This window comes from Dasypus novemcinctus, chromosome 16 (genome assembly GCF_030445035.2).
Source record: "Dasypus novemcinctus isolate mDasNov1 chromosome 16, mDasNov1.1.hap2, whole genome shotgun sequence".
Classification (NCBI taxonomy): Eukaryota; Metazoa; Chordata; class Mammalia; order Cingulata; family Dasypodidae; genus Dasypus; species Dasypus novemcinctus.
The window spans coordinates 20377632-20403878 of record NC_080688.1 but is presented as its reverse complement, the minus strand read 5'-3'; the positions used below and the strand labels follow the sequence as shown (position 1 = coordinate 20403878).

The window sequence follows — 26247 nt, the reverse complement described above, 5'->3', positions numbered from 1 at the left end:
AGTCTGGGACAAGTCCTTTGATTTTGCTTCTCTGCAAAGCACTAACACATGTGCATTCTGAAGATCCATCTACCACAGAAGCATGTGTGCCAAGGCTCTGTATGGTGTCTCTTGTTACTAAGAAATCTTGTTCTCAAACTTTGATGCCTTTTGAAATTACACGTTGAGTTTTCAAACTTAAAATAGCCACAGAATACCCAGGAACAATTAAATCAGGAGCTAAGTTGACAGAGCTCAGTCATTAGAATGTGTTGAAGTTTTCAGGAAATTTCATTGTGTGGACTCTTGAAATCCATTCCCTTAGAGTACAGAATGCAATTCTAGAAATGTCTTCATTAAATGTGCAAATAGTCAAAAGCAAAAAAAAATTACTTATATTTTAATTAAAGGAAAAGTACTTACATGTACAGTATAGGTTTATATATCTTATAATGTTTTCTAGCGATATTTGCAGCCATATTCAGACAAAAAAATCCAGTAAAATTATGAAATTAAAAAAGTAAAATCCTTCAATTCTACTCAAATATAAATTCAAATTATTAGTAAGAAAACCATAAAGTTCTGTATTGCTTTATGACAGTTATCTAAATATTAATTTTTGCCCTACAAAAACAAAGTTATAAAATGGGCTCCTCACTTTATCTTAGGAGAATTATTAGAGACTACTATTTGTACTCCCCCCAACACACCCCTCCCCAATGCTCCATCTCAATAAACTTGTTTTCTTTTGTCACGTTAGTGCAAATCCCAAATTTTCATATTTCTTTACCTTCACTTTAGTTTTTGATTTCAGCCTTCCTCTAGGAAATTCTGTTCTTTGTCCTCATAGAGACAGTATCTAGTTCCTATTGTATTTCCAGACTTTGAATATTTCCTGTTACATAGAATGAGCTGCAAAGTATTTCTGAATTAATTATGTAGCCTTTCAGCCATCCCACTCAATGGCTTTATCTCTGATTTCCAACATTTTAGGAAGAATTTAACTTTTTAATTATTTTGTAAACCCAGTCAACAAATTGCATCTCATTGACACCATGATAATGTTCAATAACTGTGCTATCTTTGTAATCAGGGTTTGTTCCCTAGAATGGATCACTCATTAGATTTATTAAGTGTTTTCCCAAAGTGAGTACAAACAGAGGTTGAATTTTCTCATAGAAACAAAAGATTAACAGTTCCATACTTTGGCAGAAAAGCAAATTGCTGCTTTTCTATTGAACTTGCCTCAGAATTGAGTTCACCTCAGTGTCCCTTCTTATTTTTAAGATTCATGGGAGTTCTCCAGTAGGTGAGATTTGAGTTGGCCTTACCCCCTTACCAGTTATTAATGCTGTGAATATCCATACATTGTTTATATCAGAGTACTGTCTTAAAATATATACATTTTATGGGTATGAGTTTTACTTTCCCACTTACTTTATTTCTTGCCAATTGAGGCCAAGCTTCTTCAAAGAAGTGTAATTAATGGGTTTATCCACACTTCCCACTCATTCCTCAGTGATTCTGGTATGATTTACATCTTCTCCACATACATTCACTACTCATGACTGGCTCATTGCCTCCACCTCAGTGAATCATCTGAAAGCCTCTTCATCTTACAAGATTCCCCCCAAAATTCCTTGATTTCCTCTTCCTGTAATCCCTCTGTGTCCTGGTCTCCTAGGTCACAACATTCTCTTGGATTATTTCTGGCTTCATTTTCTAGGTAAGCTCTTCCCAAAGCATTAAATGTTAAAATTCCTCAGAACTCAGTCCCATTACTTCTGTCTTTCTTCCTAGGATATATATTCCATTCTTCTGACCTCATTTATCATCTATATTTATAGAGGAAAGATCCAAGATGGCAGAATAGGGAAGAGCAGCCTGTACTGCTCCTCCAGAAACAGGAGTAAGGTACACAGGTTTACCTGGCAGAAAGGAAGCGGTAGAACTATGGGTCAATCAGAGGGTAGCTGGAAGGGGGAACTAGTTTCTGGGAGAGAGGGAAGCTGAGAGAGATAGGGCAGGCAAGCCAGGACACAGCCAGTTCAGAGGGAGAGGTAAGCTGGGAAAGTGATTTGGCTTGAAGACCAGCACTTAGCCTGCTCTATGAGTGAGGATATCCACCAGACCACCAGGGGTGCATCCCAGTACCCAGTATCCTTAGTCTTTGGAGGTGGTGGAGCTGTGGGGCAAACAGTTGCAGGGACTGACACCCTGTTGTCTTAGGAGAAAAGAACAGTAGAGGCGAGGGAAGGTAGCATGGATAGGCCATATCCCACATGATTTCTGGGTAAAGGAGAAATGCCAGCAGGTGCTGAAGTGGCTCCAGGGAGAGGGAACAGGGCAGCTGATCAGGTGGGATCTTGTACCTACCTACCCTGGGACAGAGAGGAACTGGATCTGTTAGGGCATGGACTCACAGGTACCTAACAGCCCAGAAGAGACAGGAGCCAGGAGAAGCAGCCAACAATCTGCCAGAAGTGATAATAACCTGAGGGAAAGCGGGACCAGGAGAGCAGAAGGCAAGCCGTTAGAAGCTCAACCAGCCTGAGGGAAAGGGGCACAGGAAGAGGCATCCCTCTTGCTATAAGCTGCCCAACCAGCCTGGAAGAGGAGGGATCCAGGGAGCAATTCAGTGGGTTGTCAGGCAACCAGCTAGCTCCCTGGGGGTGGGGGAGGAATGCGTCAAGCAGACTCATGACAGGAAATGTAGAATGAGACTTTTTTTATTTTTATTTTTATCCTTGTTTATTTTTTTCTCTGCACCTGGATACCTTACCTGCAGAGAGCAGACTGCAGGTTGAGTATGGTCAGCATGAGATGGTTGCTGGTGGTCTGAGAGAGGCCTGTTTTGTCTGTTTTTTTTTTTTTTTCCTTTGTTCTGTTCTTTGTTTTTTCCTTATTTTCTTTCTTTTCTGTCTTTTATTTTTCCCTCTTCTTTTGGTATTCTTTCATTCCACCTTCTCTTGTTTCATCTTCATTTTCTTTCTTCTTTTATAATCTTTCCAAGTTCATTTTTTTTTCCCATTTCTTTTTTATATATTTAGTCCACCTTTTTATTATTTTTTTCCTTTTATATTCTTATTCCTTTTTTTAAAAGCTTATTTACTTTAATTGCTTATATATTTTTTTCCTGGCTCTTTTGTGGTTTCTTATCATCTATGCTTATAGAACTTAGACTTTCCAGTCCAAACCTAATATATAAATTCCAGACATGAACAAAAATTCTAAACTGAGATTTCAGAGTTCTCTTATCAGTATCTTAAATGGAATCACATCATTTGAAAACATTTCTCTTCTTTAAAAATCCCAACCTGTTTGAATAAACATACCTGTCCAGTGGCTCACTAAAGAAGCATTGGAGCTATTCTTAATTCTAAATATTGGTATTTATAATAGAGATTTTCTGTGTCTAAAAATGTAATAAATGTAGATCATGTATGCAAAGTAACTTTGCATTTTTTCCTTTAAATTGGCTCTTCTAAAGTGGCTCTTAAGTCCATAAGGCCAGACCCTATGTTTTACCTGGAAGTGTAACTCCATGACTTTGGACAGGTCTAACAAAAAGTTGGCTTTCACCATAAACATATGTATGAAAAAAAGATGATTATTAATTGCCTCAAGAATATTGTAGGGCAAATAGGGCTGCAAACACACTGGGCTACACAAGAAAACCATGAAAATGGAATAATTGATTTCCTTAAATATGTTCTACAGAAATAGTAAAGATTGCAACATTTTTGAATTTCAGAAGAGTCAATTAAAGAAGAAAAAGACAAATATTTCTTTGTATATAAATATCTGTCCCTAAAATGGAAATACATTGCTTGATTTTTCTATGGAAATAATTTATTCCTTATATCCCAAAATATGTCTGAAGATTTTTATAATTTCAATATGAAAATTTAGTTAAAATCCATCTTATTCATAGGAAAATAACAATGAATTTTGATCATTTACTTTTGGAACCCCTAATATTTTGAAAGTTGGACAGTTTTACTGTACTGAGAACATAAGCTAGATCCAACATGAAAAAAAATATATGGGATGATCTTTCCCTCGCTTGTTAGTAAATTATACACAGTCTAGAACAATGAAACTATTTTTCCTTGAATATATTTTTTCAACACAAAGATTGCTATATATGTAGAGTCATACTGATGCCTAGAGCCTGAAAATGTTGGTAGATTATAATTCCTCTTAGAAATACAGATTAGTAGGAGTGTTATTTTATATTCTAGACTACTTACCCAGCACAACCAAATTCCATAAAATGGTAAGACCTCTTAGAAAAGACAGGTTGATTTTGAGACTTTTAGAAGGAATTCAGTGACACAAATTGTTTTCCTTAATTACATCTCCATGATTACCAAATTTGAGGAAATATATTGTGTGAAAGAAACGAAGTCCTATCTGAGTTAATAAAGGTGTGGTTGTTTAATTATACAACTGATGAGGTGGGGAAAAAAGAGACTTAACAATTGAAATGGTGCCTTTTATAGAGGGAAAGAAACTCAGAAGCCCCCAGTGTGGTGAAAGCAGCCTCATGAAGACATTGATTTTTGCATTCTCAGTCTATGTGGCTTCTGGTAAGGGAGAGAATTTTAACCAGGCAGGAGAGTCCACATTTATTTGGTAAAATTTTTTTTAACAGAAGGTACTTAATTTGACTGTAGTCAGTTGAACCTTGGCCATCTGAGGTCAGATTATGTTATTACATATATTACAGTTTCTCTGGATTTAGAATTCTTCAGTAATCTCAAAAGGGAAATTCACCTAATATTACCATTCAGGGCTGTTTTATTCAATAAGACCAGTGGGAGAATAACTGAATATATGATGACAAATTAAGTGAGTGACCTGAAGAAAGAATAGAGTTGTTATAAAATCTACAGGAAGGGCAAAGGCTATCTTACGTTGGGGTTCTCCATACACATGGGTGTGCTCCCTCTCTTGGACCAAGGAGATGTCTTTATCCAGATCTCAGTTTCCATGGTTTTCCTCTTTAAGCCATTCTCCCTTCCATCATTCTCCTCCCTGTCCATTTTAGTCCAGACTGACAGTGGTTTCATTCATACACTTCCCTCCAAAAGCTTGTTGATATAACATACAGGAAGTAGGTGTCCAAGCCATCCGACAGTAAGACTTTCCACAAGTCTTTCCTGGATAACTGCATTTTCAATCCTGACTTACAAGTTCCAAGTTTAGTTAATTCCCCAAATGGGCCACTGTCTTCTGGGACTTGTTTTCTGGAAACTTGGAATTTCTAAAATCAATCTCCGGTTCCATTGTTCTCCATAATTCAGTTCTCAACTTCTCTTTTTCTGCTCATATTTTGTTATAAGCAGCAAGGAGAAGCAAGGTCACTTTTTTCTACATTTCAGTTGGAAATCTCCTTGGCTAAATGTCTAAGCTCATCTTTTTCAAATTCTGCTTTCCATGTATCAGGATTCAATCTTGCTAAGTTCTCTGAAACTTTAAAGCACAGATCACCCTTCCCCCAGTTTCCAATAGTAGTTTCACCATTTCCTTCTAAGACCTTTCAGAAATGATTATAGGCTTCTTATTCTTACCAACAGACTCTTCAAAGCAATGTAGGTATTTTCCTTCAAGCAACTCACCTCTTGAACATTTTATTATAAAACCATTCCAGCACATTTGGTAAATGCAACAACACAACTACATTCTCTTAGTACCAATTTCTGTATTAGTCTGTTAAAGAGCTGCTGCTACAGAACACCAGGATTGTGGGCTTTTATAAAAGGTATTTATTTGGGGTAAAAGTTTAAAGTTATAAGGCTCTAAAAAACCCAACTCCAAACTGCTTTCTCACCAGAGTCAGGTGCCCCATGTTGAATCAAGATGGTCGCTGATATCTGGCTGGTCTCTTCTTCCCCTGTGGGCTTCATCCTCCTCTTGAGTCTCCATTGTCCCAACCTCTTGAGGCTTCATCCTTTGAAGTCCTCTCTCTCCTGACATAGGACTTGTCTTTCAAGGCTTCCTATATCAATCTTTGCTCTCTTCCTAAGATAAGCTGTAAGTTGTGAGGTACAATGGTTTATCAGTCCTTGGGACTTGTTTGTGCCTTCTTTCTGTCACATGGCCAGATAAAAAAGTGGCAGAGCTCTCTCTTCCTTGTGTCTCCTTGAGTGTCTACTTATATCAGACCCAGCAAGGGGGCATTGTCTCACTTTGAGTCATGGTTTCTGATGTAGTCAAATCAAAACCCTAATATTACCAAGTAATGAAATCAAAGACATCTCAGCTAAATTTAATGCAATGAAATGATATCACACCCAGAGGAATAGATTAGTTTACAAACATAATCTTTAACTTTTTGGGTTTCATAAAATCACCTCAAATTGCCACACTAAAATATCAGAATGTTTAAATAGGATTTATCCCAAACTACCTTCATTATATATCTTCTGAGCCTCCTAATACTATAAGGATTGTAGGACATGACAATGCCATGATGACCCATATAATTCCGATATTTTTGATGCAGGGGATTTGCATGTCAAGTGGCATTTTGGGAGCTATTGCTCCCTTCTGGTTGATCAACCACATGAGAAAATATATTCTTATATTTCTTGATTGCTATCCAGATTCACGGGAGTGATATTTATAACTCAGTGTTGATTGAGTTAAATTGTTTAGACATCACATGTGGAAGAAACATGAATATATATAGAATGTATATAGAATAATTGTATACAGAAGGGCAGTTTCAGGGTAAAGTCAGATGAGAGTGGGAATCCAAAAGATAAGGATAGATGTTGGAGATGAGTGCCAGTGCAGAATCATGAATAATTACATCTGGGAACGTCCAGACTCCTTTCCCTGGTGGTGGAGACCTAATTCCAGATGTGACATAGGTCAGGAATCCTTACAATTTTGAGTAAGGTGCAGAATTGAAAATCACTGCAAATCATGGTCTAATTAATTAATACAATTAGATGATTTTCATATTCTTTTGTAAAATGAAGATATCCATATCATCTTTATGAGTCAGAAATGCCAAGACCTCTGACATTTGACCCTGGGAGAGGAGAATCTTCTTCCCGTCTCTCATACTTTATCTTTCTGTTGATTGGCTAGTTTGAAGGATTTGGGATTCATGACAAGTGGGTCTGGAATTCAAGGTCAGTACTTGTGTCTGAGGCTTCTTTCTACATTCTCAACTTTGGTCATCTACTGTTCTCTGGTTGTGAGGGAACCTCCAGAGGAAAAACATTGTCATCTGAGCTATTGACCATGGAAGCACAGGTTAGTAGGGAATTCTTTAAGTGAAATTGCACCATTTTGGCATTAAACAGTCAGGTTTCTTTTATTGAAAAGGATATTCCAAGAGGATTCTGGAGCTATTCAAAGATCTAAGCTTCAATTGCTCTTACAGGACTGTAGAAAATGTATGGTAATGTAGGGACTCATCCACAAGTATTCTCTTCAACCATTACATTAGATTGTTCAAGCCTCTATTAAGGCTGTGTATTCTCTGAAAAGATGAGATGTTTTCTTTTTCTCATGCAACCCATGGCTTCATTGGTGAACTAATGCACTCCTGGATCATGTTAGTGCCTAAAATTGGCTTAGGCATGCAGTGAACAGAGGTGATAGAGATGAGTAAGAATAGAAGTTTATAGGAGGGATATTGAGGTTTCAGCAGGTGCATTCAATGAATTGCATATTACAGGTACCAGGGTATAGGATTGTGCATTGTTACCAGAAGCAAAAAAGAAGGTTCATGAATGAAAGGAAATGGAGAATAATTTATTTTCCCCAATTTTAATTTTCTTATAGTTTTTATGGAATATGTTTGCAAATTTTGAAATATTAAAAAAATCTGAAATTCTCCTAACAACTTTTGTTCCCATTTGGCAACTTCAATTTTTGTAAATTAACTTTATTGGCATTTTATAAATGGATGCAATGAATAGGACTTATTTTTTTCTTAATTGTGCTTGTGCATCCAGAAGGAGAATACCAGGTAGAATAAAATATGTCTCAGTAAAAGTTTTGAAGATTTGGATAGACTAGAAGCCCTCAAGGGACTTCTTTCATTTTTTAATAGACAGATAAGATGAAGATAAAAGAGATACAATGAAAATGTGTGTGTGGACCCCACAAAATGTTGATAATAGGAGGTATCCTACCACAGGAATACTAAGGATATTTTTCAATACAGCAGATGCAGGGGCCCTTAGCCTGTGATCCTGAACCATCTATATTTCTACCTGATAATGGATGCCTTGTTATATAGAGTTGAGAGAGGCAGAACTGGCCCTTGGTTCTGTATGCAACCTGTCAGTTCTGCAGAATATTGGATATTTCTTCCAAGTTCCCTATAATTTTAATGAATAATAGTTCTTTTTAAAATTTATTTTATTTTAAAGAAGATTCAGATTGCATAAATATGATATAAAAAATATAGGAGATTCCCATATGTCCCACCCCTCCCTCTCCCACCTTTTCCACATTAATATCTTTTATTAGTGAGGTACATTTCTTATAATTGATGAAAACATACTGAAGCATTGCTACTATACATGGACTATAGTTCCCATTATAATTTTTACTCTGCTCACATAATTTTAAATGTTATTACAAAATGTATAATGGCCTGTATCCTTCATTGCTGTGTCATGCATGACAATTCCAGTGTCCCAAAAATGCCCCCATGTTGCATCTATTCTTCTCTCTTCCTCCCCTCAGAACTCTGGAGGTCACTGCCTTTACATCACTGATAAAAGTTCTTCCATTGCTAGACAAGTAAGTCTATAATAGAATAATAATAAGTCTACTTTCATCCACTTTTCATTCCCCCCTTGTCTTGAGGATTTAAGTATGATGATGCCCATTCTGATTCTAATTGAGAGGGGTCTTAGATCCTATGGGTCAGATGGATGGAACTGTCTTGCTTACAGTTGCAGACACTGTGTTTTCTTGTGATTCTCTTTGTCCATCATCATCACATATTTAGTTTTCTTGGGTGAGTCCAATGAAATGGAGAGTAGGTGTTTTAACTCTGATGAGAATTCATGGCTCAAGCAGAATGTGAACAGACCAAAGATTTAAGTCTTTGGGACATATAGTTAAAAAGTAAAGTGCTGATTATAGGTTCAAATAATGAGCCTAACTCTGTTACCCTGGGAAGCCTAAATTCCAGAGCAAGGACCACTGAAAGGGTGCTGAATTCCTGAGCTTGTCTGCTCTGCTTATAGTGTCTAGATACTGGATGTCTCTCTAGCCTTCAATATCCCCACTGTTTGAAGCAGTTTACTGTTGCACTCAATGAGATCCTGCTGAGACATGCACTAGTATAATCTCTGGAGTGCTCTCTTGACTCACTTTGAAATCTCTTAGCCATAAAAACTCATTTGTATTTAAAATCGCCTCATTTGTGAATGTTTTATTTCAAAAGCATTGTTAGTTGGTGCATGTTAATAATCCCTTGGTGCCAGGGATGCTTATCCTCACTGCAGGGAAGGTAGTGCATTTTTATGCTAAGTTTGGCTTAGAGAGCAGCCACATTTGAGCAACATTGAGGTTTTCAGGAGGTAACTCTTAGGCAATGTCTAATACTAGGCTAAGTTCCAGTTTCACAAGAAAATGTTCATATGTACAATCATTGATAAAGGACCTGGCATAATGGTCTGTCTTCCTTCACAAGGTACTGCCCATGTACTCAGCGGGGGATTCCTGCCATTCTATTTGAGAATATAGGAGGACTCCCCAGGATGGGAATACAATATTCTTTTGGTTATTGTGTGGGTCTTCATCCACTGAGACAATTCCCCATGAACACTTGAATATATTCATATGTCTGAGAGGCATGCCCCAGTTGCACCCCTCCACACGCTTTCCCCCGTCACTGACACTCACACCAGTGATCCTCCCTTTCCACAGTTGTGAGCCTTCTGTGATCCAAAACCTCTCAAAAACAAAAGCCAAAAAATCATAGTCAAATAAAGTTATTAAGGAAACAAAATAAAACAACAATTACTTAATTATAACAAAATACAAAAATAAGAAAGAAAGAAAATAAAAAATTTTAATACATTGTGCCTTTCATCACTGTAAGGTTTGTTATCTTGTATGTGCAGTGAGATTTTCTTTTGTATGTTTCCCCAGTGTCTTATTTTTTATGTTTTATCTTCAAAGAAGCTTTAGGTTACAAAAATGTCAGAAAGAAAATATAGGAGATTTCCATATATCCAACACCTTCCCAGTTTTCCACTCTCCCGTACTAATAACGTTTTGCATGTGTACGTTATATTTCTTAAAAGTGATATACAAATATTGAAGCATTGCTAGATAACATGGTCAGTTGTTTGCATTATGGTTTGTAGTTTGCACATTTACTTTTATAGGTTTTGGTGAAATTTAAAGTAGCCTGTACCTGTTACTGCAAGATTATACAGAACAATTCTAATGCCCTAAAATTGCCCTATGTTCCAAGTATTTTAATCCCCCTCTTCTGAACCTATGGTAACTATTTTTCAGTGTTTGAAGAGTAAGATTCATAGTTACTTTCAATAATATTGAGGACTTGACATATTTGTCTGTTTCCTTTTATTATGCTCTGCCTATGTTCTCAAGGAATTCTTGTCCCTCTAATTGAGCAGGACTTCCCAGGATGGGAGTTGGATATTTTCTGGATTATTGTGTGGATCTCCACCCTCTCAGATTAAACACTATGACAAGATTAACACTTACATATTCCATAGAGGTCATGCTGCAAGTGTGCCCTATCGCACATAAAACCCACACCTGATGCCCTACACCAATAGCCCTTCCCTGCCATATTTGTCAAAAGAACATCTCCCCATTGTAGTTTTTTTTTCATTGTATTTTTTAAAAAAGCATGACCCCACTCTTTTCATACCACAGTCTGCGTTAGTCTGCCAAAGGGGTGTTGATGCAAAGTATCAACTCTGTTGGCTTTCATAAAGGGTATTTATTTGGGGTAGAAGCTTATATCACAAGACCCTTAATAATCCAAATTAAGGTACGATAAGATGTACTTTCTAATGCAAAGTGATTTGCCATGTATTGAAGCAAGATGGTGGGCAGTATCTGTGAGGGTTCAGCCTTCCTTCTACCTTCTTAATGCTCTTTTGCCTCAGCTTCTTCCAGTTTCAGCTGTAGGCTGGCATAAGGCTCATCTCTCTTCCCAAGGCTCATTTCTTTCTGGACTCAGCTGCTCCATTCTTTTCACAAGGTCAGCTTTGAACTGTCAGGCTCATCTCTCTTCTGCAGGTACAGGATCCTCTATGTATCTTCCTTGTGTGTCTACTTCTGTGTGAGAGTCTGTTTTATCAGCCAATGAAGGAGGTAGGGATTCAACCTTTTACACCATAATCTTAACAAACTTTAATCAAAGACATCTCAGCTAAAGCTAATACAAAGTGTTATTACACCCAGTGGAACAGACCTATGTACAAACATAATCTATTTTTGGAATTCATAAATAATCACAAATTGCCATACCTACATTTCCCCAGAGTTCACCTGCTCATTCCTTTAACCTTCCCTGCAGTTCCAAGTATAGTCCAACCCAACTACCAATACTCCCTCACAGATCAGCACTGCCAAACCCAATCACATCACTGCACCACTCTCATGCCCATCCACTGCCCAACCACACCCATCCACGGTCCAACCACACCCTTACACCTTATCATAGATTTTGCCCATGTGGGTATGGGCTCACCACCATCTACCCCCCTTCTGTGTCATTATCCTATTTTCCATACTTTAGCTCTGGGGGTCTACTCAATTTACTTAAGTCATATCAGTGAGGCCATGTAATAATTGTCCTTCTGGGACTGGATTACTTTACTTAATATAAGTTTTTTAAGATTCATCCACATTATCCTGGGTGTTAATACTGCATTCGTAATAGCACTATGAATTGAATTTAGATAGAGAGCACTTCATACATTTGCTGATTGGATTTGTCAATTATGCATAACTAATTGTTAATGATTTTATAAATAAGAGGGAAATGAGGTTATATATACAGGGGAATAATCTAACTATACTCAATTTTTTTAAAAATGACACATCATGTTATTGCTCACCTTAATGAAGAGTCTGTAGATTACTTTGAAATTGTTGAAAAAAAGTGTTTTAGTAAAGAACAGTCAATTTCAAGTTGTATAATCAACATCATATAGTCATAATTACAAAGATATTGAAAATTTCCAGGTGGGTAGCACACAACATGCAATGTGATATTCCTTTACAAATGGAGTTTTATGTATTCTGTGTTTGTATGTGTCTGTAAGTGTACAAAAAGGCAGGTTGCAGTTCAGGATCAAGACTTCCCTTAAAAATTTTGTGCTTAATATACGTAGTTTCTTCTTCCTCAGTTCTTATATTTTGAACGACACACTTAGAATGCATAAGGATGGCCTGTGTGAACCCAAATTTCTGTGATATTTTAGAAGTTAGTTTCCTTCAAAGATGTGACTATAGACTTCACTGAGGAAGAGTGGATCCTCCTAGACACATCCCAGAGAAAGCTTTTCCGAGATGTGATGGTGGAGAATATCAACCATCTTGTCTCAGTGGGTGAGTCTCTCAAAAATTATCATCTATATATATAGCTATTTCTATCTACCATGTTTTTAAATTATTCATTTGCTATCTACCTGTATATTTAGCCTATATATCTTCTATTTATTCAAATATTTAGATCAGTTTCTCCATATTAATTTATAATTTTTATGTTCTCTAATATTAAATTTTTATTTTAATATTCTATATTATTTTTATAGTGCATACCACTGCCTAAGTGAAATTTTTCTCACTTTTTAACTTACATCTATTTTACCCCAATAGAAATTAATCTTCTCATCCCGAACTTAATTTATTTCTTGAATTTCAATTTCCAACACTTAGAGCAACATTGAAAACTCAATGAATAATTTTTGAATGAACAAATGGCTATTGTGAAATATTTTGCTCCATTTGCTATGCTGAATCTTCAGAACACAGTAGTAAAAACAACACATATATCCTTTCTCATAGAATTTAGATCATGTGGAGTTTATGATTATTGGATTATTTTTAGCATTGTAATAGAATCCTCCCTTTTTTATCAAAATAGATTAATAACAGAATTTCTCCCCTTTTAGAATATAGAGGATTCTGCAATCTCTCTTTGAACTTGTGCATATGCAGTAACAACCAGTGGTCCCCAATGAAATGGGCACAAGGTCAAGGGTAAAGTCTTCCCTGTTGCAATATTGTCAGTGTTCCATGATCAAGGTATTGTTGAACTATAGACTTTCGTGCTTACTTTATTCTTTGGTAACCTGTCATGGACTTGAAGATAGTTTAATGTTATTAACAGAATTCAAGATTCAGGTATATTTTTTCCTATGAACAGGTTATCAGTTCTGCAAATCAGATGTGCTTTCCCCATTGGATCAAGGAGAAGAAGTATGGAGAGAAGGTATAGGACTTCTTCCCCCAAACCAGAATCCAAGTGAGTTCTAAGTCCCTGGGCATCAATAGAAAAGGGCCTCATAAGATACTGTGTTAAGTGCTTGAAAATATCAACTTCCAGTTTCCTCAAGTGAGTTATGATTTCTGAACTGTAGGTAAGCATATTGGGGAAATTTACATCATATGTGGTCATTATTCCATACACTTTCAAGCTCTATTCAAATGTGTTTTACTTGGGAAAAGGGATATTCATTTGCTAATGCAATTAATCTTTTACATAGTTAGCCTGATCCTGATCCTACTTTTGGAATATTTCCCTCTTTTTACCTCCCAGACATCCAAATTTCTTATTTTTCTCTTTTTCAATCCTGAAAATCTTTTCTGATTGTAATTGTCTACACTGTTTTCTTTTGCCAGAGTATTCAAAAATTTGATGTTTTTCCCAGCTAAGTGGGAATGTTTAAAACATGACAGTGAAATTTGGAACTTTTCAACATTCTCATTCCCCTATTTCTACTGCAACTATTTACTGTGTTTTTTCCAATTATTATAGGCAGGAAAAATGTCTTTAAAAATCAAGACGTGATAGAAATGATATTCACCCAACCTTTCTGCAGGAATGACACTTCTAACACCATTTATTTGGTAAGCTTCATTATGTGAACCATAGTTCCAAATACATATGTGGGGTTGAAATGATTAGGAATTCAGTATAATTACCTAACTTTAATTAATATTCAAATTAAGAAGTAATCCAGCAAAAATTTACCATAGGGAAAAAATAACCTGGACATAAATCTAACCCAAATTCATATAAAAAGATGATTGCATGAAAATGCTTCACAAACATGTTTTGAAACATCGTGAAGTTCAAAAATAGCTCTGCAATTAGATACCTATAATAGAGAAAATATCTGTTCTTGGAGGACAGTAATGTGTATATGAAACTAATATGGGAAATATTTTAATTGGAGACTATCATGAGGATTAGTCTAGAATTTATATGTAGGGAAATGAAGAAATTTATATATATGGTCAAATCTTTAACAGTCTCTCATCTAACTCCATGCAGCAGAGATCCTACATTCAAAAGAATTCCTTTAAATGTTATTTGCAAGATGACTCCACTCAGAGAGCCACAGTGGCTCAACATGCATTAATTTCCATGAAAAGGCAGGCAGATTTCACCATACCACTGGAAAAATTCCTCTATGACTATTCATCTGTTAATCAGCACACTCAAGGTAAATCATATCCAAAATGCTGTGGCCTTAGACCATACAATGGAACTCACATAGAAGAGAGACTCCATGCATGTCATCTATGCGGAAAAGCTTTCAGTCAACATTCCCATCTTCTGCAACATGAGTCAACTCACACTGGAGAGAAACCCCATGAATGTCATCTATGTGGGAAAGCCTTCAGTCAAAGTTCTTATCTTCGAGAACATGAGAAAGCTCACACTGGAGAGAAACCCTATGAATGTCATCTGTGTGGCAAAGCTTTCCGTCAAACTTCTCATCTTCAAATACATGAAAGAACTCACACTGGAGAGAAACCCTATGAATGCCATCTTTGTGGGAAAGCCTTTAGTCGAATTTCTCATCTTCAAAGACATGAGAGGGGTCACACTGGAGAGAAACCCCATGAATGTCATCTATGCGGAAAAGCTTTCAGTCAACATTCCCATCTCCAACGACATAAGACAACCCATACTGGAGAGAAACCCCACATATGTCATCTGTGTGGGAAAGCCTTCAGTCGAATTTCTTATCTTCGAAAACATGAGGCAACTCACACTGGAGAAAAACCATATGAATGCCGTATGTGTGGCAAAACTTTCAGTCAAACTTGTCATCTTCAAACACATGAAAAAACTCACACTGGTGAGAAACCCTATGGATGCCATCTTTGTGGGAAAGCCTTCAGTCACAGGTCTTATCTTCAAAGACATGAGAGAGTTCACACAGGAGAGAAACCCCATGGATGTAGTATATGTGGAAAAAGCTTCAGTCAAAGTTCTTGTCTTCAAAGACATGAGAGAATTCACACTGGAGAAAAATCCCATAAATGTCATCTATGTGGTAAAGCTTTCATTCAACATTCCCAACTTCGACAACATGAGATAACTCACACAGAAGAGAAACCCTATAGATGTCATTTCTGTGGGAAAGCCTTCAATCGCAGTTCTAATCGTCGATACCATGAAAGAACTCACACTAGAGAGAAACCCCATATATGTCATCTATGTGGGAAAGCCTTCAGGGAAAGTTTTAGTCTTCGAAGACATGAGAGAACTCACTGGAGAAAAACCCTGTGAATGTAACCTAGGTGAGAAAGCCTTCAGTGGAAATTATAGTCTCTGATTACATGCAAGAACTCACACTGGATAAAAAACTATGAATGTCATCTATGTAGGAAAGCCTTCGGTGAAAGTTCTAGTCTTCGAAGACATGAGAGAACTCACATTGGAGAAAAATCCCCGGAATATCACCTATGTGAGAGTCTTCAAAGTTCTTTCTGAGAACATGAGAGAACTCATGCTGTAGAGAAACAGCATTAATGTCATCTATGTGGAAAAGCTTTCAGTTGACATTCCCATCTTCAACAACATGAGAGAACTCATACTGAAGAGAAGCCCTATGAATGCTATCTCTGTAGGAAAGCTGTCACTCATAGGTCTGTCCTCAGGAAACATGAGAGAATACATGCTCAACTGAAACGATAGGAATATTATCTATATGGCAAAAGCTTAGTTTTTCTAACCTTAGATAACATGAGAAAACGCATACTGGAGAGAATTCCTATGAATTTAATCAATGCGAGAAGCCATCAGTTATTATTCTGGCCTTAGTTCAAATGAGAGACCTTAGGTTATAAAGATTTTTTATATAGAAGAGACTTCATCCATAGAATTTACTTTAAACCTCCCCCAGAGAGCACACATACTGAAGAAACACTCTTAATGATCAATATGGAATTTCTTGTTGTCATTCATACTACTTCAGTTAATTTAAGTCATACATTAGAGAATCCATATGAATGTTATCTTTGTAGTAAAGACTGTAGTAGAATGTTTGGTATACCACATGAGAGAACTCACAGTATAAATGTAATGGAAATGGATAATCCTTATTTGTCACTCTGAGAAAGCAAACCAGAGAGATCACATTTGAATTATTCTATATCTGAACTGAATAAAGTAGTACCTTAATTGGTAATCTAACCTTGAAATAAAATGAGTGAACCTCATTTTAATATTTAAATAAAAGGAGTGCAATACTATGTCTGTGTTCAAAGTACAGTATCATTCAGACAGACACATGTCTTGGTATGCTAAAGGCAACTCAGTCTAGGAATAACCACAAAACATGAAATGATAGGGAAAACCCTTTGGGAATTTCCAGAAAAATGTATGTTGGAGAATGTATTCAATGGAAAATCATTTATTAGGAGATTGGGAAGCTTGTTTGAATCAGCTATTGTGTTTTCTGTGAGCGATTATATTTGAGGCATTTGGGCATAGGATTGGATATCTGTGGGCTGTTATGAACATCAGTTTGTAAAATGTTATAAGCTTGGGGATAGGAGAATGTGCAAATTCTGATTTGTGAATTTTCTAGGGTAAATGAATATGATTCTGTGTTTGAGTTCAGTGAATCAGTTTATATACATTTCTTTTGATTGGTGATTAAATATCAGCAGGGTAAGAACGTATAACTTTGTTTTGTTTCTTTTTTAAAATACATTTTTATTTCTTTTTAAAAGATACATAGATCACACAAAATGTTACTTTAAAAAATATAGGAGGTCCCCATATACCACATTCCTGACAACCCCCACTTTTCTTACATCAACAAGTTCTTTCATTGGTGTGGTACATTCATTGCATTTGATGAATACATTTCAGAGCACTGTTACACAGCATGGATTTATAGTTTGCATTGTAATTTACATTCTCCCCCAGTCCAGTGGGTTATGGATATATAATATCCTGCAATATCATTATATAATGGATACATAATGTCCTGCAGTATCATTCAGGACAGCTCCAAGTCTCAAAAATGCCCCTATAGCACACTTCTCCCTGCCTTCAGCAATTCCCGTGGCCACTGTCTCCACATCAGTGATATAATTTCTTCTATTGCTAAAATCACAATAATTCTGTAGTGGAATACCAGTAAGTCCACTCTAATCTACATTTTCTTCCTCCATCCTGAGAATCCTGGGATGCCAATGTCCTCTCCACCTCTCAATTGAGAGGGAGCTTCAGTCCCACATGACTAGTGGATGGGACTTTTGTGGCCAAGCTATAGACTCTCTCGGTTCCTTGGTGTGTTGGTTGTCCATCCTCTTCTCCCTGTCAGCTAACCTGGGTAAGTTCAATGAACTGGAGAGTAGTTGTTGAAACACCACTGAGGCTCAGGGCCCAACTGGCACATGGACAGCCCAGAGATTCAAGTCTCCTGGGCATACACCCACCCTAGCAACAATCACGGGTTCAATGAAAAGGACAGAAGAGAGAGGTATAGAGAAGTCACATCTGATTCCAACTTTCTCATACACAAGAGCACAAATTCCAAAGTAGGGCCCACTGGCAAAGCACTTAACTCCAGAGTCATCTGTCATGACCATAAGACCTAGGAGTCTCCAGAGCCCTCAGGAGCACCATTCCCTGGAATTGTATCGACTTTGGCTCTCAGATCCTACTGAGGTGTATAGGCGTGGCCCCTCTGATAACCTCCCAACTCATTTTGAAGTCTCTTAGCCCTATAAACTCATTTGTCTTTTCTACTTTCCCCTTGTATTCAAGGTCTTTTTCTAGTTTCATTACCATTCCGAGCTTGCTTGTAGTCCCTCAGTGCCAGGGAGGCTCATGCCTGGCTGGGGGTAAAGAAATACATTTATATGCTGAGTTTGGCTTCTAGAGTGGCCACATTTGAGCAAAATGGATGCTCTCAGGAGGTAACTTTTAGGCATGCTGCAACACTAGGCCAAGTGTTTCTATCTAAAAAAAATAGAAAAAAATCCAGTAGAGACTTAAGGATTTGAATGACAACACAAAATGCATAACCATGTGCATTATAGGTATCTCAGAAGGAGAAGAGGAGGGAAAGAAGATGTAAGGTGTGTTGGAGGAAATAATGGTTGAAAATTTCCCAACCCTATTGAGAGAGATGGCTGTTCATGTCCAGGAAGCATAGTGTACTCCAAAGAGTATGAATCCCAACAGGCCTACTCCAAGACATATACTTGTCAAATTATCCAATGTTTTTTTTTCTGACTGAAAGGAAAGAATACTTCTCAGTGACAAGAATTGTTATCAGTGAGCAGGAGGGTCCTGTACACAGTACTTCTATGAAGCAAGCAGAGGTCCAGATCTTTTCCATTTCCCATTGCTAATCGTACAGTAAGGAGTACCAGCCAGAACCCACAGAAAGAATCATCTTTTTGTCTTTTTGGTAATCAGACAGGTAATAAATTTTAAAATCTACGTGGTCCTTAATGCCATTATGATAGTCCAAATTTGGAAATCCTGTCCTTGACATTATTTATTGACATATAAATTCCAGTGTAGGTATATATGAAAATGTTATAGCTATTTTCATACATAATTTGAAGTGTGCTGAATGTTTTCCTACTAAAATTGGACCTACTAGAAGTATATCTGTTCTCACCACTACCTAATTTTTTTTTGTAATATTGAGAGACAGAGTGCTATACTATAGAGACCAAGAAGAGTATATCTTCTCTAATTCTTTCCATTATATATATAATGCCATTTATTTTAAGTTTGGTAGATCCATCAGTGAGCTTGCAGTGAGCATCACAGGTCTTCAGGATGCCAAGGGAAGGCCTTTCATCAAGTATTGCAGTAGGATCTTCCTTAATGGTTGCTGTGACAGTGTGAAGGTTTTTCTTGATCTCAGCAAAGATCACGTTCTTGAGATTAATCCATTCCTGTGGGTTTGGGACCTTTGAATGTATTGGATTCAGTTAGGGTGGCCATTGATTCCAATACTTCCATGAGGCATCCCCAGGTAGGATCTTGGCCTCCTTGGTGTTGCCCTTTATAAATAGAGAACTGAAAACAGGGTACATGCAGAAAAAGCTCAGAGACAGAGTAACCCCAAGAACCTGGAATCAAAAGAGTACAGAGGTATAGAAAGAGGACAGTGAGAGGCTGAAAGAGACAAGGGCCTAAGGAGAGGGATGAGACAAGCCATATGCCTGGTTGCTCATAGCTGAACTTGGGGTGAAAGTAAGCTGGAGGCAAAGTCAGAGAGACCGAGACCAGTAAGGCTTCTATTTTGTCTTGCCACATGGGAGGACACCAGGTTCACCCGCAGCTGAAATTTACTAAGACATCATCTCCAATGATGGTTTGCTTTGGACATTTTCACAGCTTCAGAATTATAAAATTTTAAACTAATAAATTCACATTTTTAGAGCCAACATATTTCCTGTAAATTTCCTTGGCAGCACTTATCAAACTAAAGCACCTCTGTCACCCACTCATGCAAATGTGTATTTCCTGGTTTCCTTGGCAATCATAGTGCTGAATTTAGTCTGTCTTTGGGCACTGCCTTTGGAAGTACTCTGAATACACAGCACTCAGGTTATAATGGGGATTCCTAGCCTAAGGAAGACCTGAGAGCTCTTTGTAATCCTTTCTATTTAGACCAAGGTTTGATAGCACACCAGAAGTTTATTTTTGATGAGTAGAACTTTGATGTGTCTGGGAAATTTGTGACCCAAAAAGGAATGACTCTGCTTTCTGAATTACCTGATATAGAGGTGACAAAAGGATATGAAAATGTGGAATATGTTGGCACTATTGGCACCAATAAGTATGTAGCCAATAACCTGCTGGACTTCTGTAGCAGTTTGATGTTGATGAATTCCAAAAAGAAATACTGGATTATATCTGTAATCTGATCTGTACGTGGGCATGATTGAGTTATAATTAGGGAGTTGAGTCCCCACCCCTTGGTGGGTGGGGACTCAGATAAAAGGCATGGCAAAGAACAGAGTTGGGGGTTTCTGATGGAGTTTTGATGTTGGAGTTTGATGCTGAAGACTTAAGCTGGAGTCCCAGGAAGTCAGCATACAGAGGAAAGAGAAGCCAGCCCTAGGAAGAAAGGAAACTTGAAACCAGAGGAAAGCAAGCCCCAGGAACATAGGAACCCAGGAAGCCTGAACCCTTGCAGACGTTGGCTGCCATCTTGCTCCAAATAGACTTTGGTGAGGGAAGTAACTTATGCATTATGGCCTGGTATCTGTAAGCTCCTACTCCAAATAAATACTCTTTATAATGCCCAGCAGATTTTTTGGTGTTTTGCATCAGCACCCCTTTGGCTGACTAATGCAGAATTTGGTACCAGTGGGGAAGTGCTTTTGTAATTACTGAAATGCTGGAATGGTTTTTATAAATGGGTAAAGGAGTATTTTTTTGAGGAATTGTGAGATGCTTGGAAGAAAAGACCTACACTGCTTTGAAGAGACTGTTGATAGCATATGGGTGCTAAAGAGACTTTTATGATGCCTAAGAAGTAAATGATGAAATAATTATTGGAAACTGGAGGAAAGGCGATCCATGTTTTAAAATTGCAGAGAACTTAGCAAGATTAACTCCTCATGTTTTGTGAAAGACAATTTGAAAATGGTGAGCCTGGGCATTTAGCTGAAGAAATTTCCAAAGTAAACCTGGAGAATGTGGCTTGGTTTCTGCTTGCAGCTTATAGCAAAATGCTAGATGAGAGAGATATGCTGACGATGGAACTGTTGGGCACAAAGAAAACAGAAACTGATTCTAGAAATTCCAGGCCTCTGGAGATCAAGCTTCCCAATGAAAGTGCCCCATTGGAGGACTTAATTAAATTTGGAACTTGTAAATCAGGATTGAAGATGCAGTTATGTCAGAAAGACTTGTGGAAAGTCTTACTGTCTGATGGCTTGAACCACTGCTTCCTGCATGCCAAGCCAACAGACTTTTTGAGAAAGCTGTATGAACAAAACCACTGTCAGCCTGGAATAAAAGGGACATGGAAAGGAGAGATTGAAGGAGAAAGAGCTTTGAGGAAAACCATGGAAGCTGAGATCTAGAATTAGGACGTCACCTTGGGCCTAGAGGAATCCCACCCATGTGTACAGAGAGGGTGAGTTTGCCCCAGCACATGAAGAGGGTGATGTTCCCACCTGATGTTCTGGGAGAGTTTTGCTGCCACAGGGTACAGGGTACAGGGTACAGATGGAGTACATTCCCTAAGGATTAGGGCAGTTATGGTCTGCACCCCACAGGTTTGAAAGGGGTGGACCTGTCCCCCAAATGTTAAGGAAGCCAGGTGGTCAGCTCATTGCTCTGAGAGGGTTGAGCCTGTATGCCAAAGGTTAGGGGGAATGTTGTCTCCACATCACTGTGCTAGGGGTGTTAAGATTCTAAGTCAAAGATTGGGTAAGGTGTTGCAATCACCCCAACACTCTTGGAGGAAGAGGTCTGGGACTTGATTAACACCCAAATGCTTGATGAGTGTGGAACCAAGAAAAAGGCCATTAGGCAAGGCTGTGGAAAGGGTCCCCATATGGCCCCGAGGAGAAGAAACCATCATCTTAAGAATGACTCTCAGACTGAAATTGAATGGAGGTTACCCTGCAGGTTTCCTGAACTGGACAGGACTCATGACTCATGTTTCCCTCCCAATTTCTCCTTGTTTTAGTGAAAGTGTTTATCCTCTGTCTATTTGCATATTGGAAGCAGATGAATTGTTTTGTAAGTTTCAGAGTTCTATAGCAAATGGACTTTGCCCCAAGACAAACTATATTTCTTTATATTGATTGTGATATGATTTAGAACTTGCATTGTAACTGATTTAATGTTTTTTTGAATATTGTAATGTCTTTTTGGAATTCAGAGGGTGGTATGTAGCAGTTTGATAAATTGATGAATTCCAAAAAGAAATATTGGATTATCTTTGTAATCTGATCTGTACCTGGGCATGATTGAGTTATGATTAGGCATTGAGTCCCCACCCAAGGGTTGAGGACTCAGATAAAAGCCAAGGAAAAGAACACAATTTGTTGTTTCTGATGTTGGAGGTTTGATGTTGGAGTGTTGTGGGAAACTTGCTTACCTGTTCCATGTTGTAAATGTTATTCCTGTTCTGTTGTAGATGTTGCTGTTGTTCCCTATTATTGTAGATGATCTTGTAGTTCTAATAGGAAACAGCTTCTCAGTAGTTTCCAATAAATACGAGGTGGAAACTAGGGTCGACACTATCAGTTCCAGAAGCTGTGAGTCCCCTGGTCCCAGCTTTGTCGTGTCTTGTGTCTTTCCCTCTGTGCCTTTATTTCGTAAAGTTCTGCATTGCCCTCCCTTCAAGCCACCCTATTATGGTGTAGAGCCCCAAGTGGTTTGGAAAGCTTTCAAAGTCCTTGAGGTTTACTTGTATTTCCCTAGGAGACGGAGACATCCATTGTGGGCACCAGCTCATCGAATAAAGCCATACTATGATCACCAAGAGACAACAAAAGTTCCTGTGGAACCCAGAACCTCTGGTCATGCAGATGGAGAATCAGACCCTGGAAACTGCACAGCTGGGTCTCATTCCGAAGACTAGAATGGCTTTACATCAATCTATCTAAACTACAGAACTTGTTCAAGCACGGCATAAAGCAAGTATGGCTTGGGGACAGAAAGAGATTAAGAAAGAAATTGAGAAGAGGAAAACTGGAAAAGAAATGTAGAATTATAAGAGGAAGCAATGAAGAAATTCTAGATTAACAGATTTGGAACTGCTTTTGTGTTTGCTTGTCTGTTCAGTGTCTGTGTATATTTTAATTGTTTCAGTGTGTGTGAAAAAGGAAGAAAAAAGAAAGGACAAGCAAAAAAGGAAGGAAAAGAGAAAAAGAAAAGAAAAAAGAAAGAAAAAGGAAGGAAAAAGAAAAAGGGAAAAAGAAAAGAAGAAAAAAGAAAGGAAGGATAAAATGAAAGATGTCAAAGTTAAGTGAATATTGACAAAGGTTAAAAGTTTGAGGGAATGCTAACTGAAATGTTATAAGGTGTATTTTTTAAATAGTTTTATAAATTCAGAAATGGAGTTATGTGAGACAGAACTAATATGCATATAGCAAGTTGTAAAAGTATTGTGGTAGCCATTCAGTGAAATAATGTGTTCTGTAAAAGTAAAACAAGGCTAAATGAATACAAAAAGTGCAGAAACTGTGCGAAAAGGTCAGCAGTGGACTTTTGCTGTTCTTCAAGGCTTTCTACCCTGGCCTGATGGCAATGAATCTGGCTGCATAGAAGAAACCTCTGGCAGTAACCCTACTAAGAAACATCAGAGACAATGGTATTTTAAGGCCTGGAAGAGGCAAACAATTGGGACAAGCTGTAAGATCCCTGAAATGTTTGGTGGGGTAAGACAAAACCTATACTCTCTGCTGTATTTGATAAAGTACAATGTTTTCTCATGTTAATAGAATTTGTAATATTGTTGAAATACTAAAAATTGTTTATCCCTCACTGAGTTGTGTTAATTAGGAAAGGTCCTTCATGGGAGTAGGAGGGCCTCAAGCAGCCTGCTTTAAAAAATAAAAAGAGGGAGAAGGTGGATACTGACTTAGCCTGTGAATTGGATGTGGCCCCAGGTCCAGTGAAGATGCTAAGAATATTATACAAACTCGGGAAAATGAGATCATTTTTGATCAATTACTGGCCTATATAGCCTTGCAAGTTGGGAGTATTAAGCCCATGAGAAATGAAAGTCTATTCATTAAATGTCTACTAGTTGGAAGTCTTACTGTTTGTTGTTGCAGTTATGGATTATGTATAAAATGCTTGAATAATACTAATCAGAACTTTAATAATGAAACATAGTGTGTACTTAAGTGATTTGATGAACTGTAAGTGATATATAAATGTACCTTGATGTAAATCTCCTAAGTTTGAACAATCCTGTGACTGAATATATTGAGAAAAAAATTTAATGAGTATTATTCAAACCACATTCAAAAAGTGAAAATGTCATGCAGGAAGCTTTGTTAATCAGTGAAACATCATTTGTGTAGACTTTGCAAAAACAAAAAGGGGGAAATGTTGTGGGAAACTGGCTTACCTGTTCCTTATTGTAAATGTTAAACCTGTTGTAGATGTTGCAGTTGTTCCCTGTTATTGTAGATGTTGTTTCAGTTCTAATAGCAAACAGCTGCTTGGTAGTTTTCACTAAATAACAAGGTTGAAACTAGGATCAATGCTCTTAGTTCCAGAAGCTGTGAGTCCCCTGGTCCCAGCTTTGTTCCCTCTCTTGTTTCTTTCTTTCTGTCCCTGTATTTCATAAAGTTCTTCATTGCCTTCCCTTCGAGCCAACCTATCAGTGAGCTGATTTCAGCATTGGAGTTTGATGCTGAAGACTTAAGCTGAAGCCCCGGGAAGTCAGCACACAGAAAAAAGAGAAGCCATCCCCAAGAAGAAAGGAAACTTGAACCCAAATAAAAGCAAGCCCCAGGAATGTAGGAACCCAGGAAGCCTGAGCCCTCGTAGACGTTGGCAGCCATCTTGCTCCAAATAGACTTTGGTAAAGGAAGTAACTTATGCTTTATGGCTTGGTATCTGTAAGCTCCTACCCCAAATAAATACCCTTTATAACATCCAGCAAATTTCTGGTGTTTTGCATCAGCACCTCTTTGGCTGACTAATACAGCTTCATTTTTCGTGTTGAGTTACTTTAGGAACAGTAATTTCTTTTGCATTGGGTCAGGGATCCTGTGCTGAACTCTGGCCACTACCTAAGAAAGTGTCTTCTGGGCAGGGCCTTGTATCTTGTTGGAATTTATGGCCCAACCAAATTCTGAGGCCCATTTAGTGAAACATGCAATATCTAGGCAATTTCTTCATCACATAGGCCCACTAACATTATTTTCTCAATATGATGGGACACTTAGAGTTACTTGGACATGGGTAGCTTTCTCAAATCCTGACCCACCCTTTGGGGGCATGTGATGATTAGACTATTGTGTCATCTCAGCCAGGTAATTGTGCCCAATTTTTTGGTTAAGGAAGCCCTGGGCTGAATGTAATGCAAGGGCATTTATGGACTTTAGTAACCATTAACTTTTTTGCAGTGGTAAATCGTAGATAGCTGATTACAATTACATCAGTCAGGGAGATTGCCATCAGCACTGAGTATTGCTTAACGCAATCAGTTGAATGCCTTAAAAGGGGAAGTGATTCCAGCATTGAGAGACAATTTCCCATCTCATATTTGGACAGCCAGTGTCTCCCAGAACTCATCAAGAACATTCATTTGACTTTTATTGGAGACCCTAGTTGTACCCCGCCTGTGGAACCTGGACTTGTACAACCCCTGGTCTGTGTGATAACACCCTGATAAAATCTCTTACTGTTGACAGATATCTCTTTTTTATTCTGTTCCCTACAGAACCCTAATAACAGGACATATAGTGGGCAAGTATAAATACTCATATGACACAAGAGTGAAGACATTAAAATAGGCCTTGACATTGGAAGATAACTTGATCCATGTCTTCCTGGAGTTGGATGACAAAAAAAGGCATTTACCAGGTCAACTACTTACCAAACACCAGTGGAAGACATTATGTCTTCCATTTGAATCACAAAGTCTGGGACCACAGGTCCCAAAGGGGGAACTTCTGCATTAAGCACCAGTAGTCTATAATTAGCCACTGTGCTCCACTCATCTTTTCTACTGGCCATATACCAGGTTATTATAGGCAGAGATCATGGAGTAGAGGACAACTGCTGATGGGAGTTCTTTTTATGAGTTGTTT

The 26247-nt window shown here is 37.9% G+C and overlaps 1 protein-coding gene across 11 annotated transcripts in view; it reads left to right on the top strand.

Annotated features, from left to right (window-relative positions):
- Positions 1-25090, top strand: part of LOC101434139 (zinc finger protein 596-like) — a 47307-nt gene extending 22217 nt beyond the window's left edge. For 2 of the 11 annotated variants that reach the window (XM_058277298.2, XM_058277299.2), the window contains 5 exons: positions 11245-11319; positions 12435-12561; positions 13382-13480; positions 13994-14085; positions 14513-17157. In XM_058277298.2, coding sequence (XP_058133281.1) covers positions 11245-11319; positions 12435-12561; positions 13382-13480; positions 13994-14085; positions 14513-15760 — 1641 coding nt within the window. In that variant the 3' untranslated portion in view covers positions 15761-17157. Of the gene's footprint in view, positions 1-8697; positions 8755-11111; positions 11320-12359; positions 12562-13381; positions 13481-13993; positions 14086-14512; positions 17158-22897 lie in introns of those variants that run through there. The other 9 variants (XM_058277303.2, XM_058277302.2, XM_058277297.2 and 6 more) reach the window with 8 other exon arrangements.
- The last annotated feature ends 1157 nt before the right edge of the window (positions 25091-26247 follow it).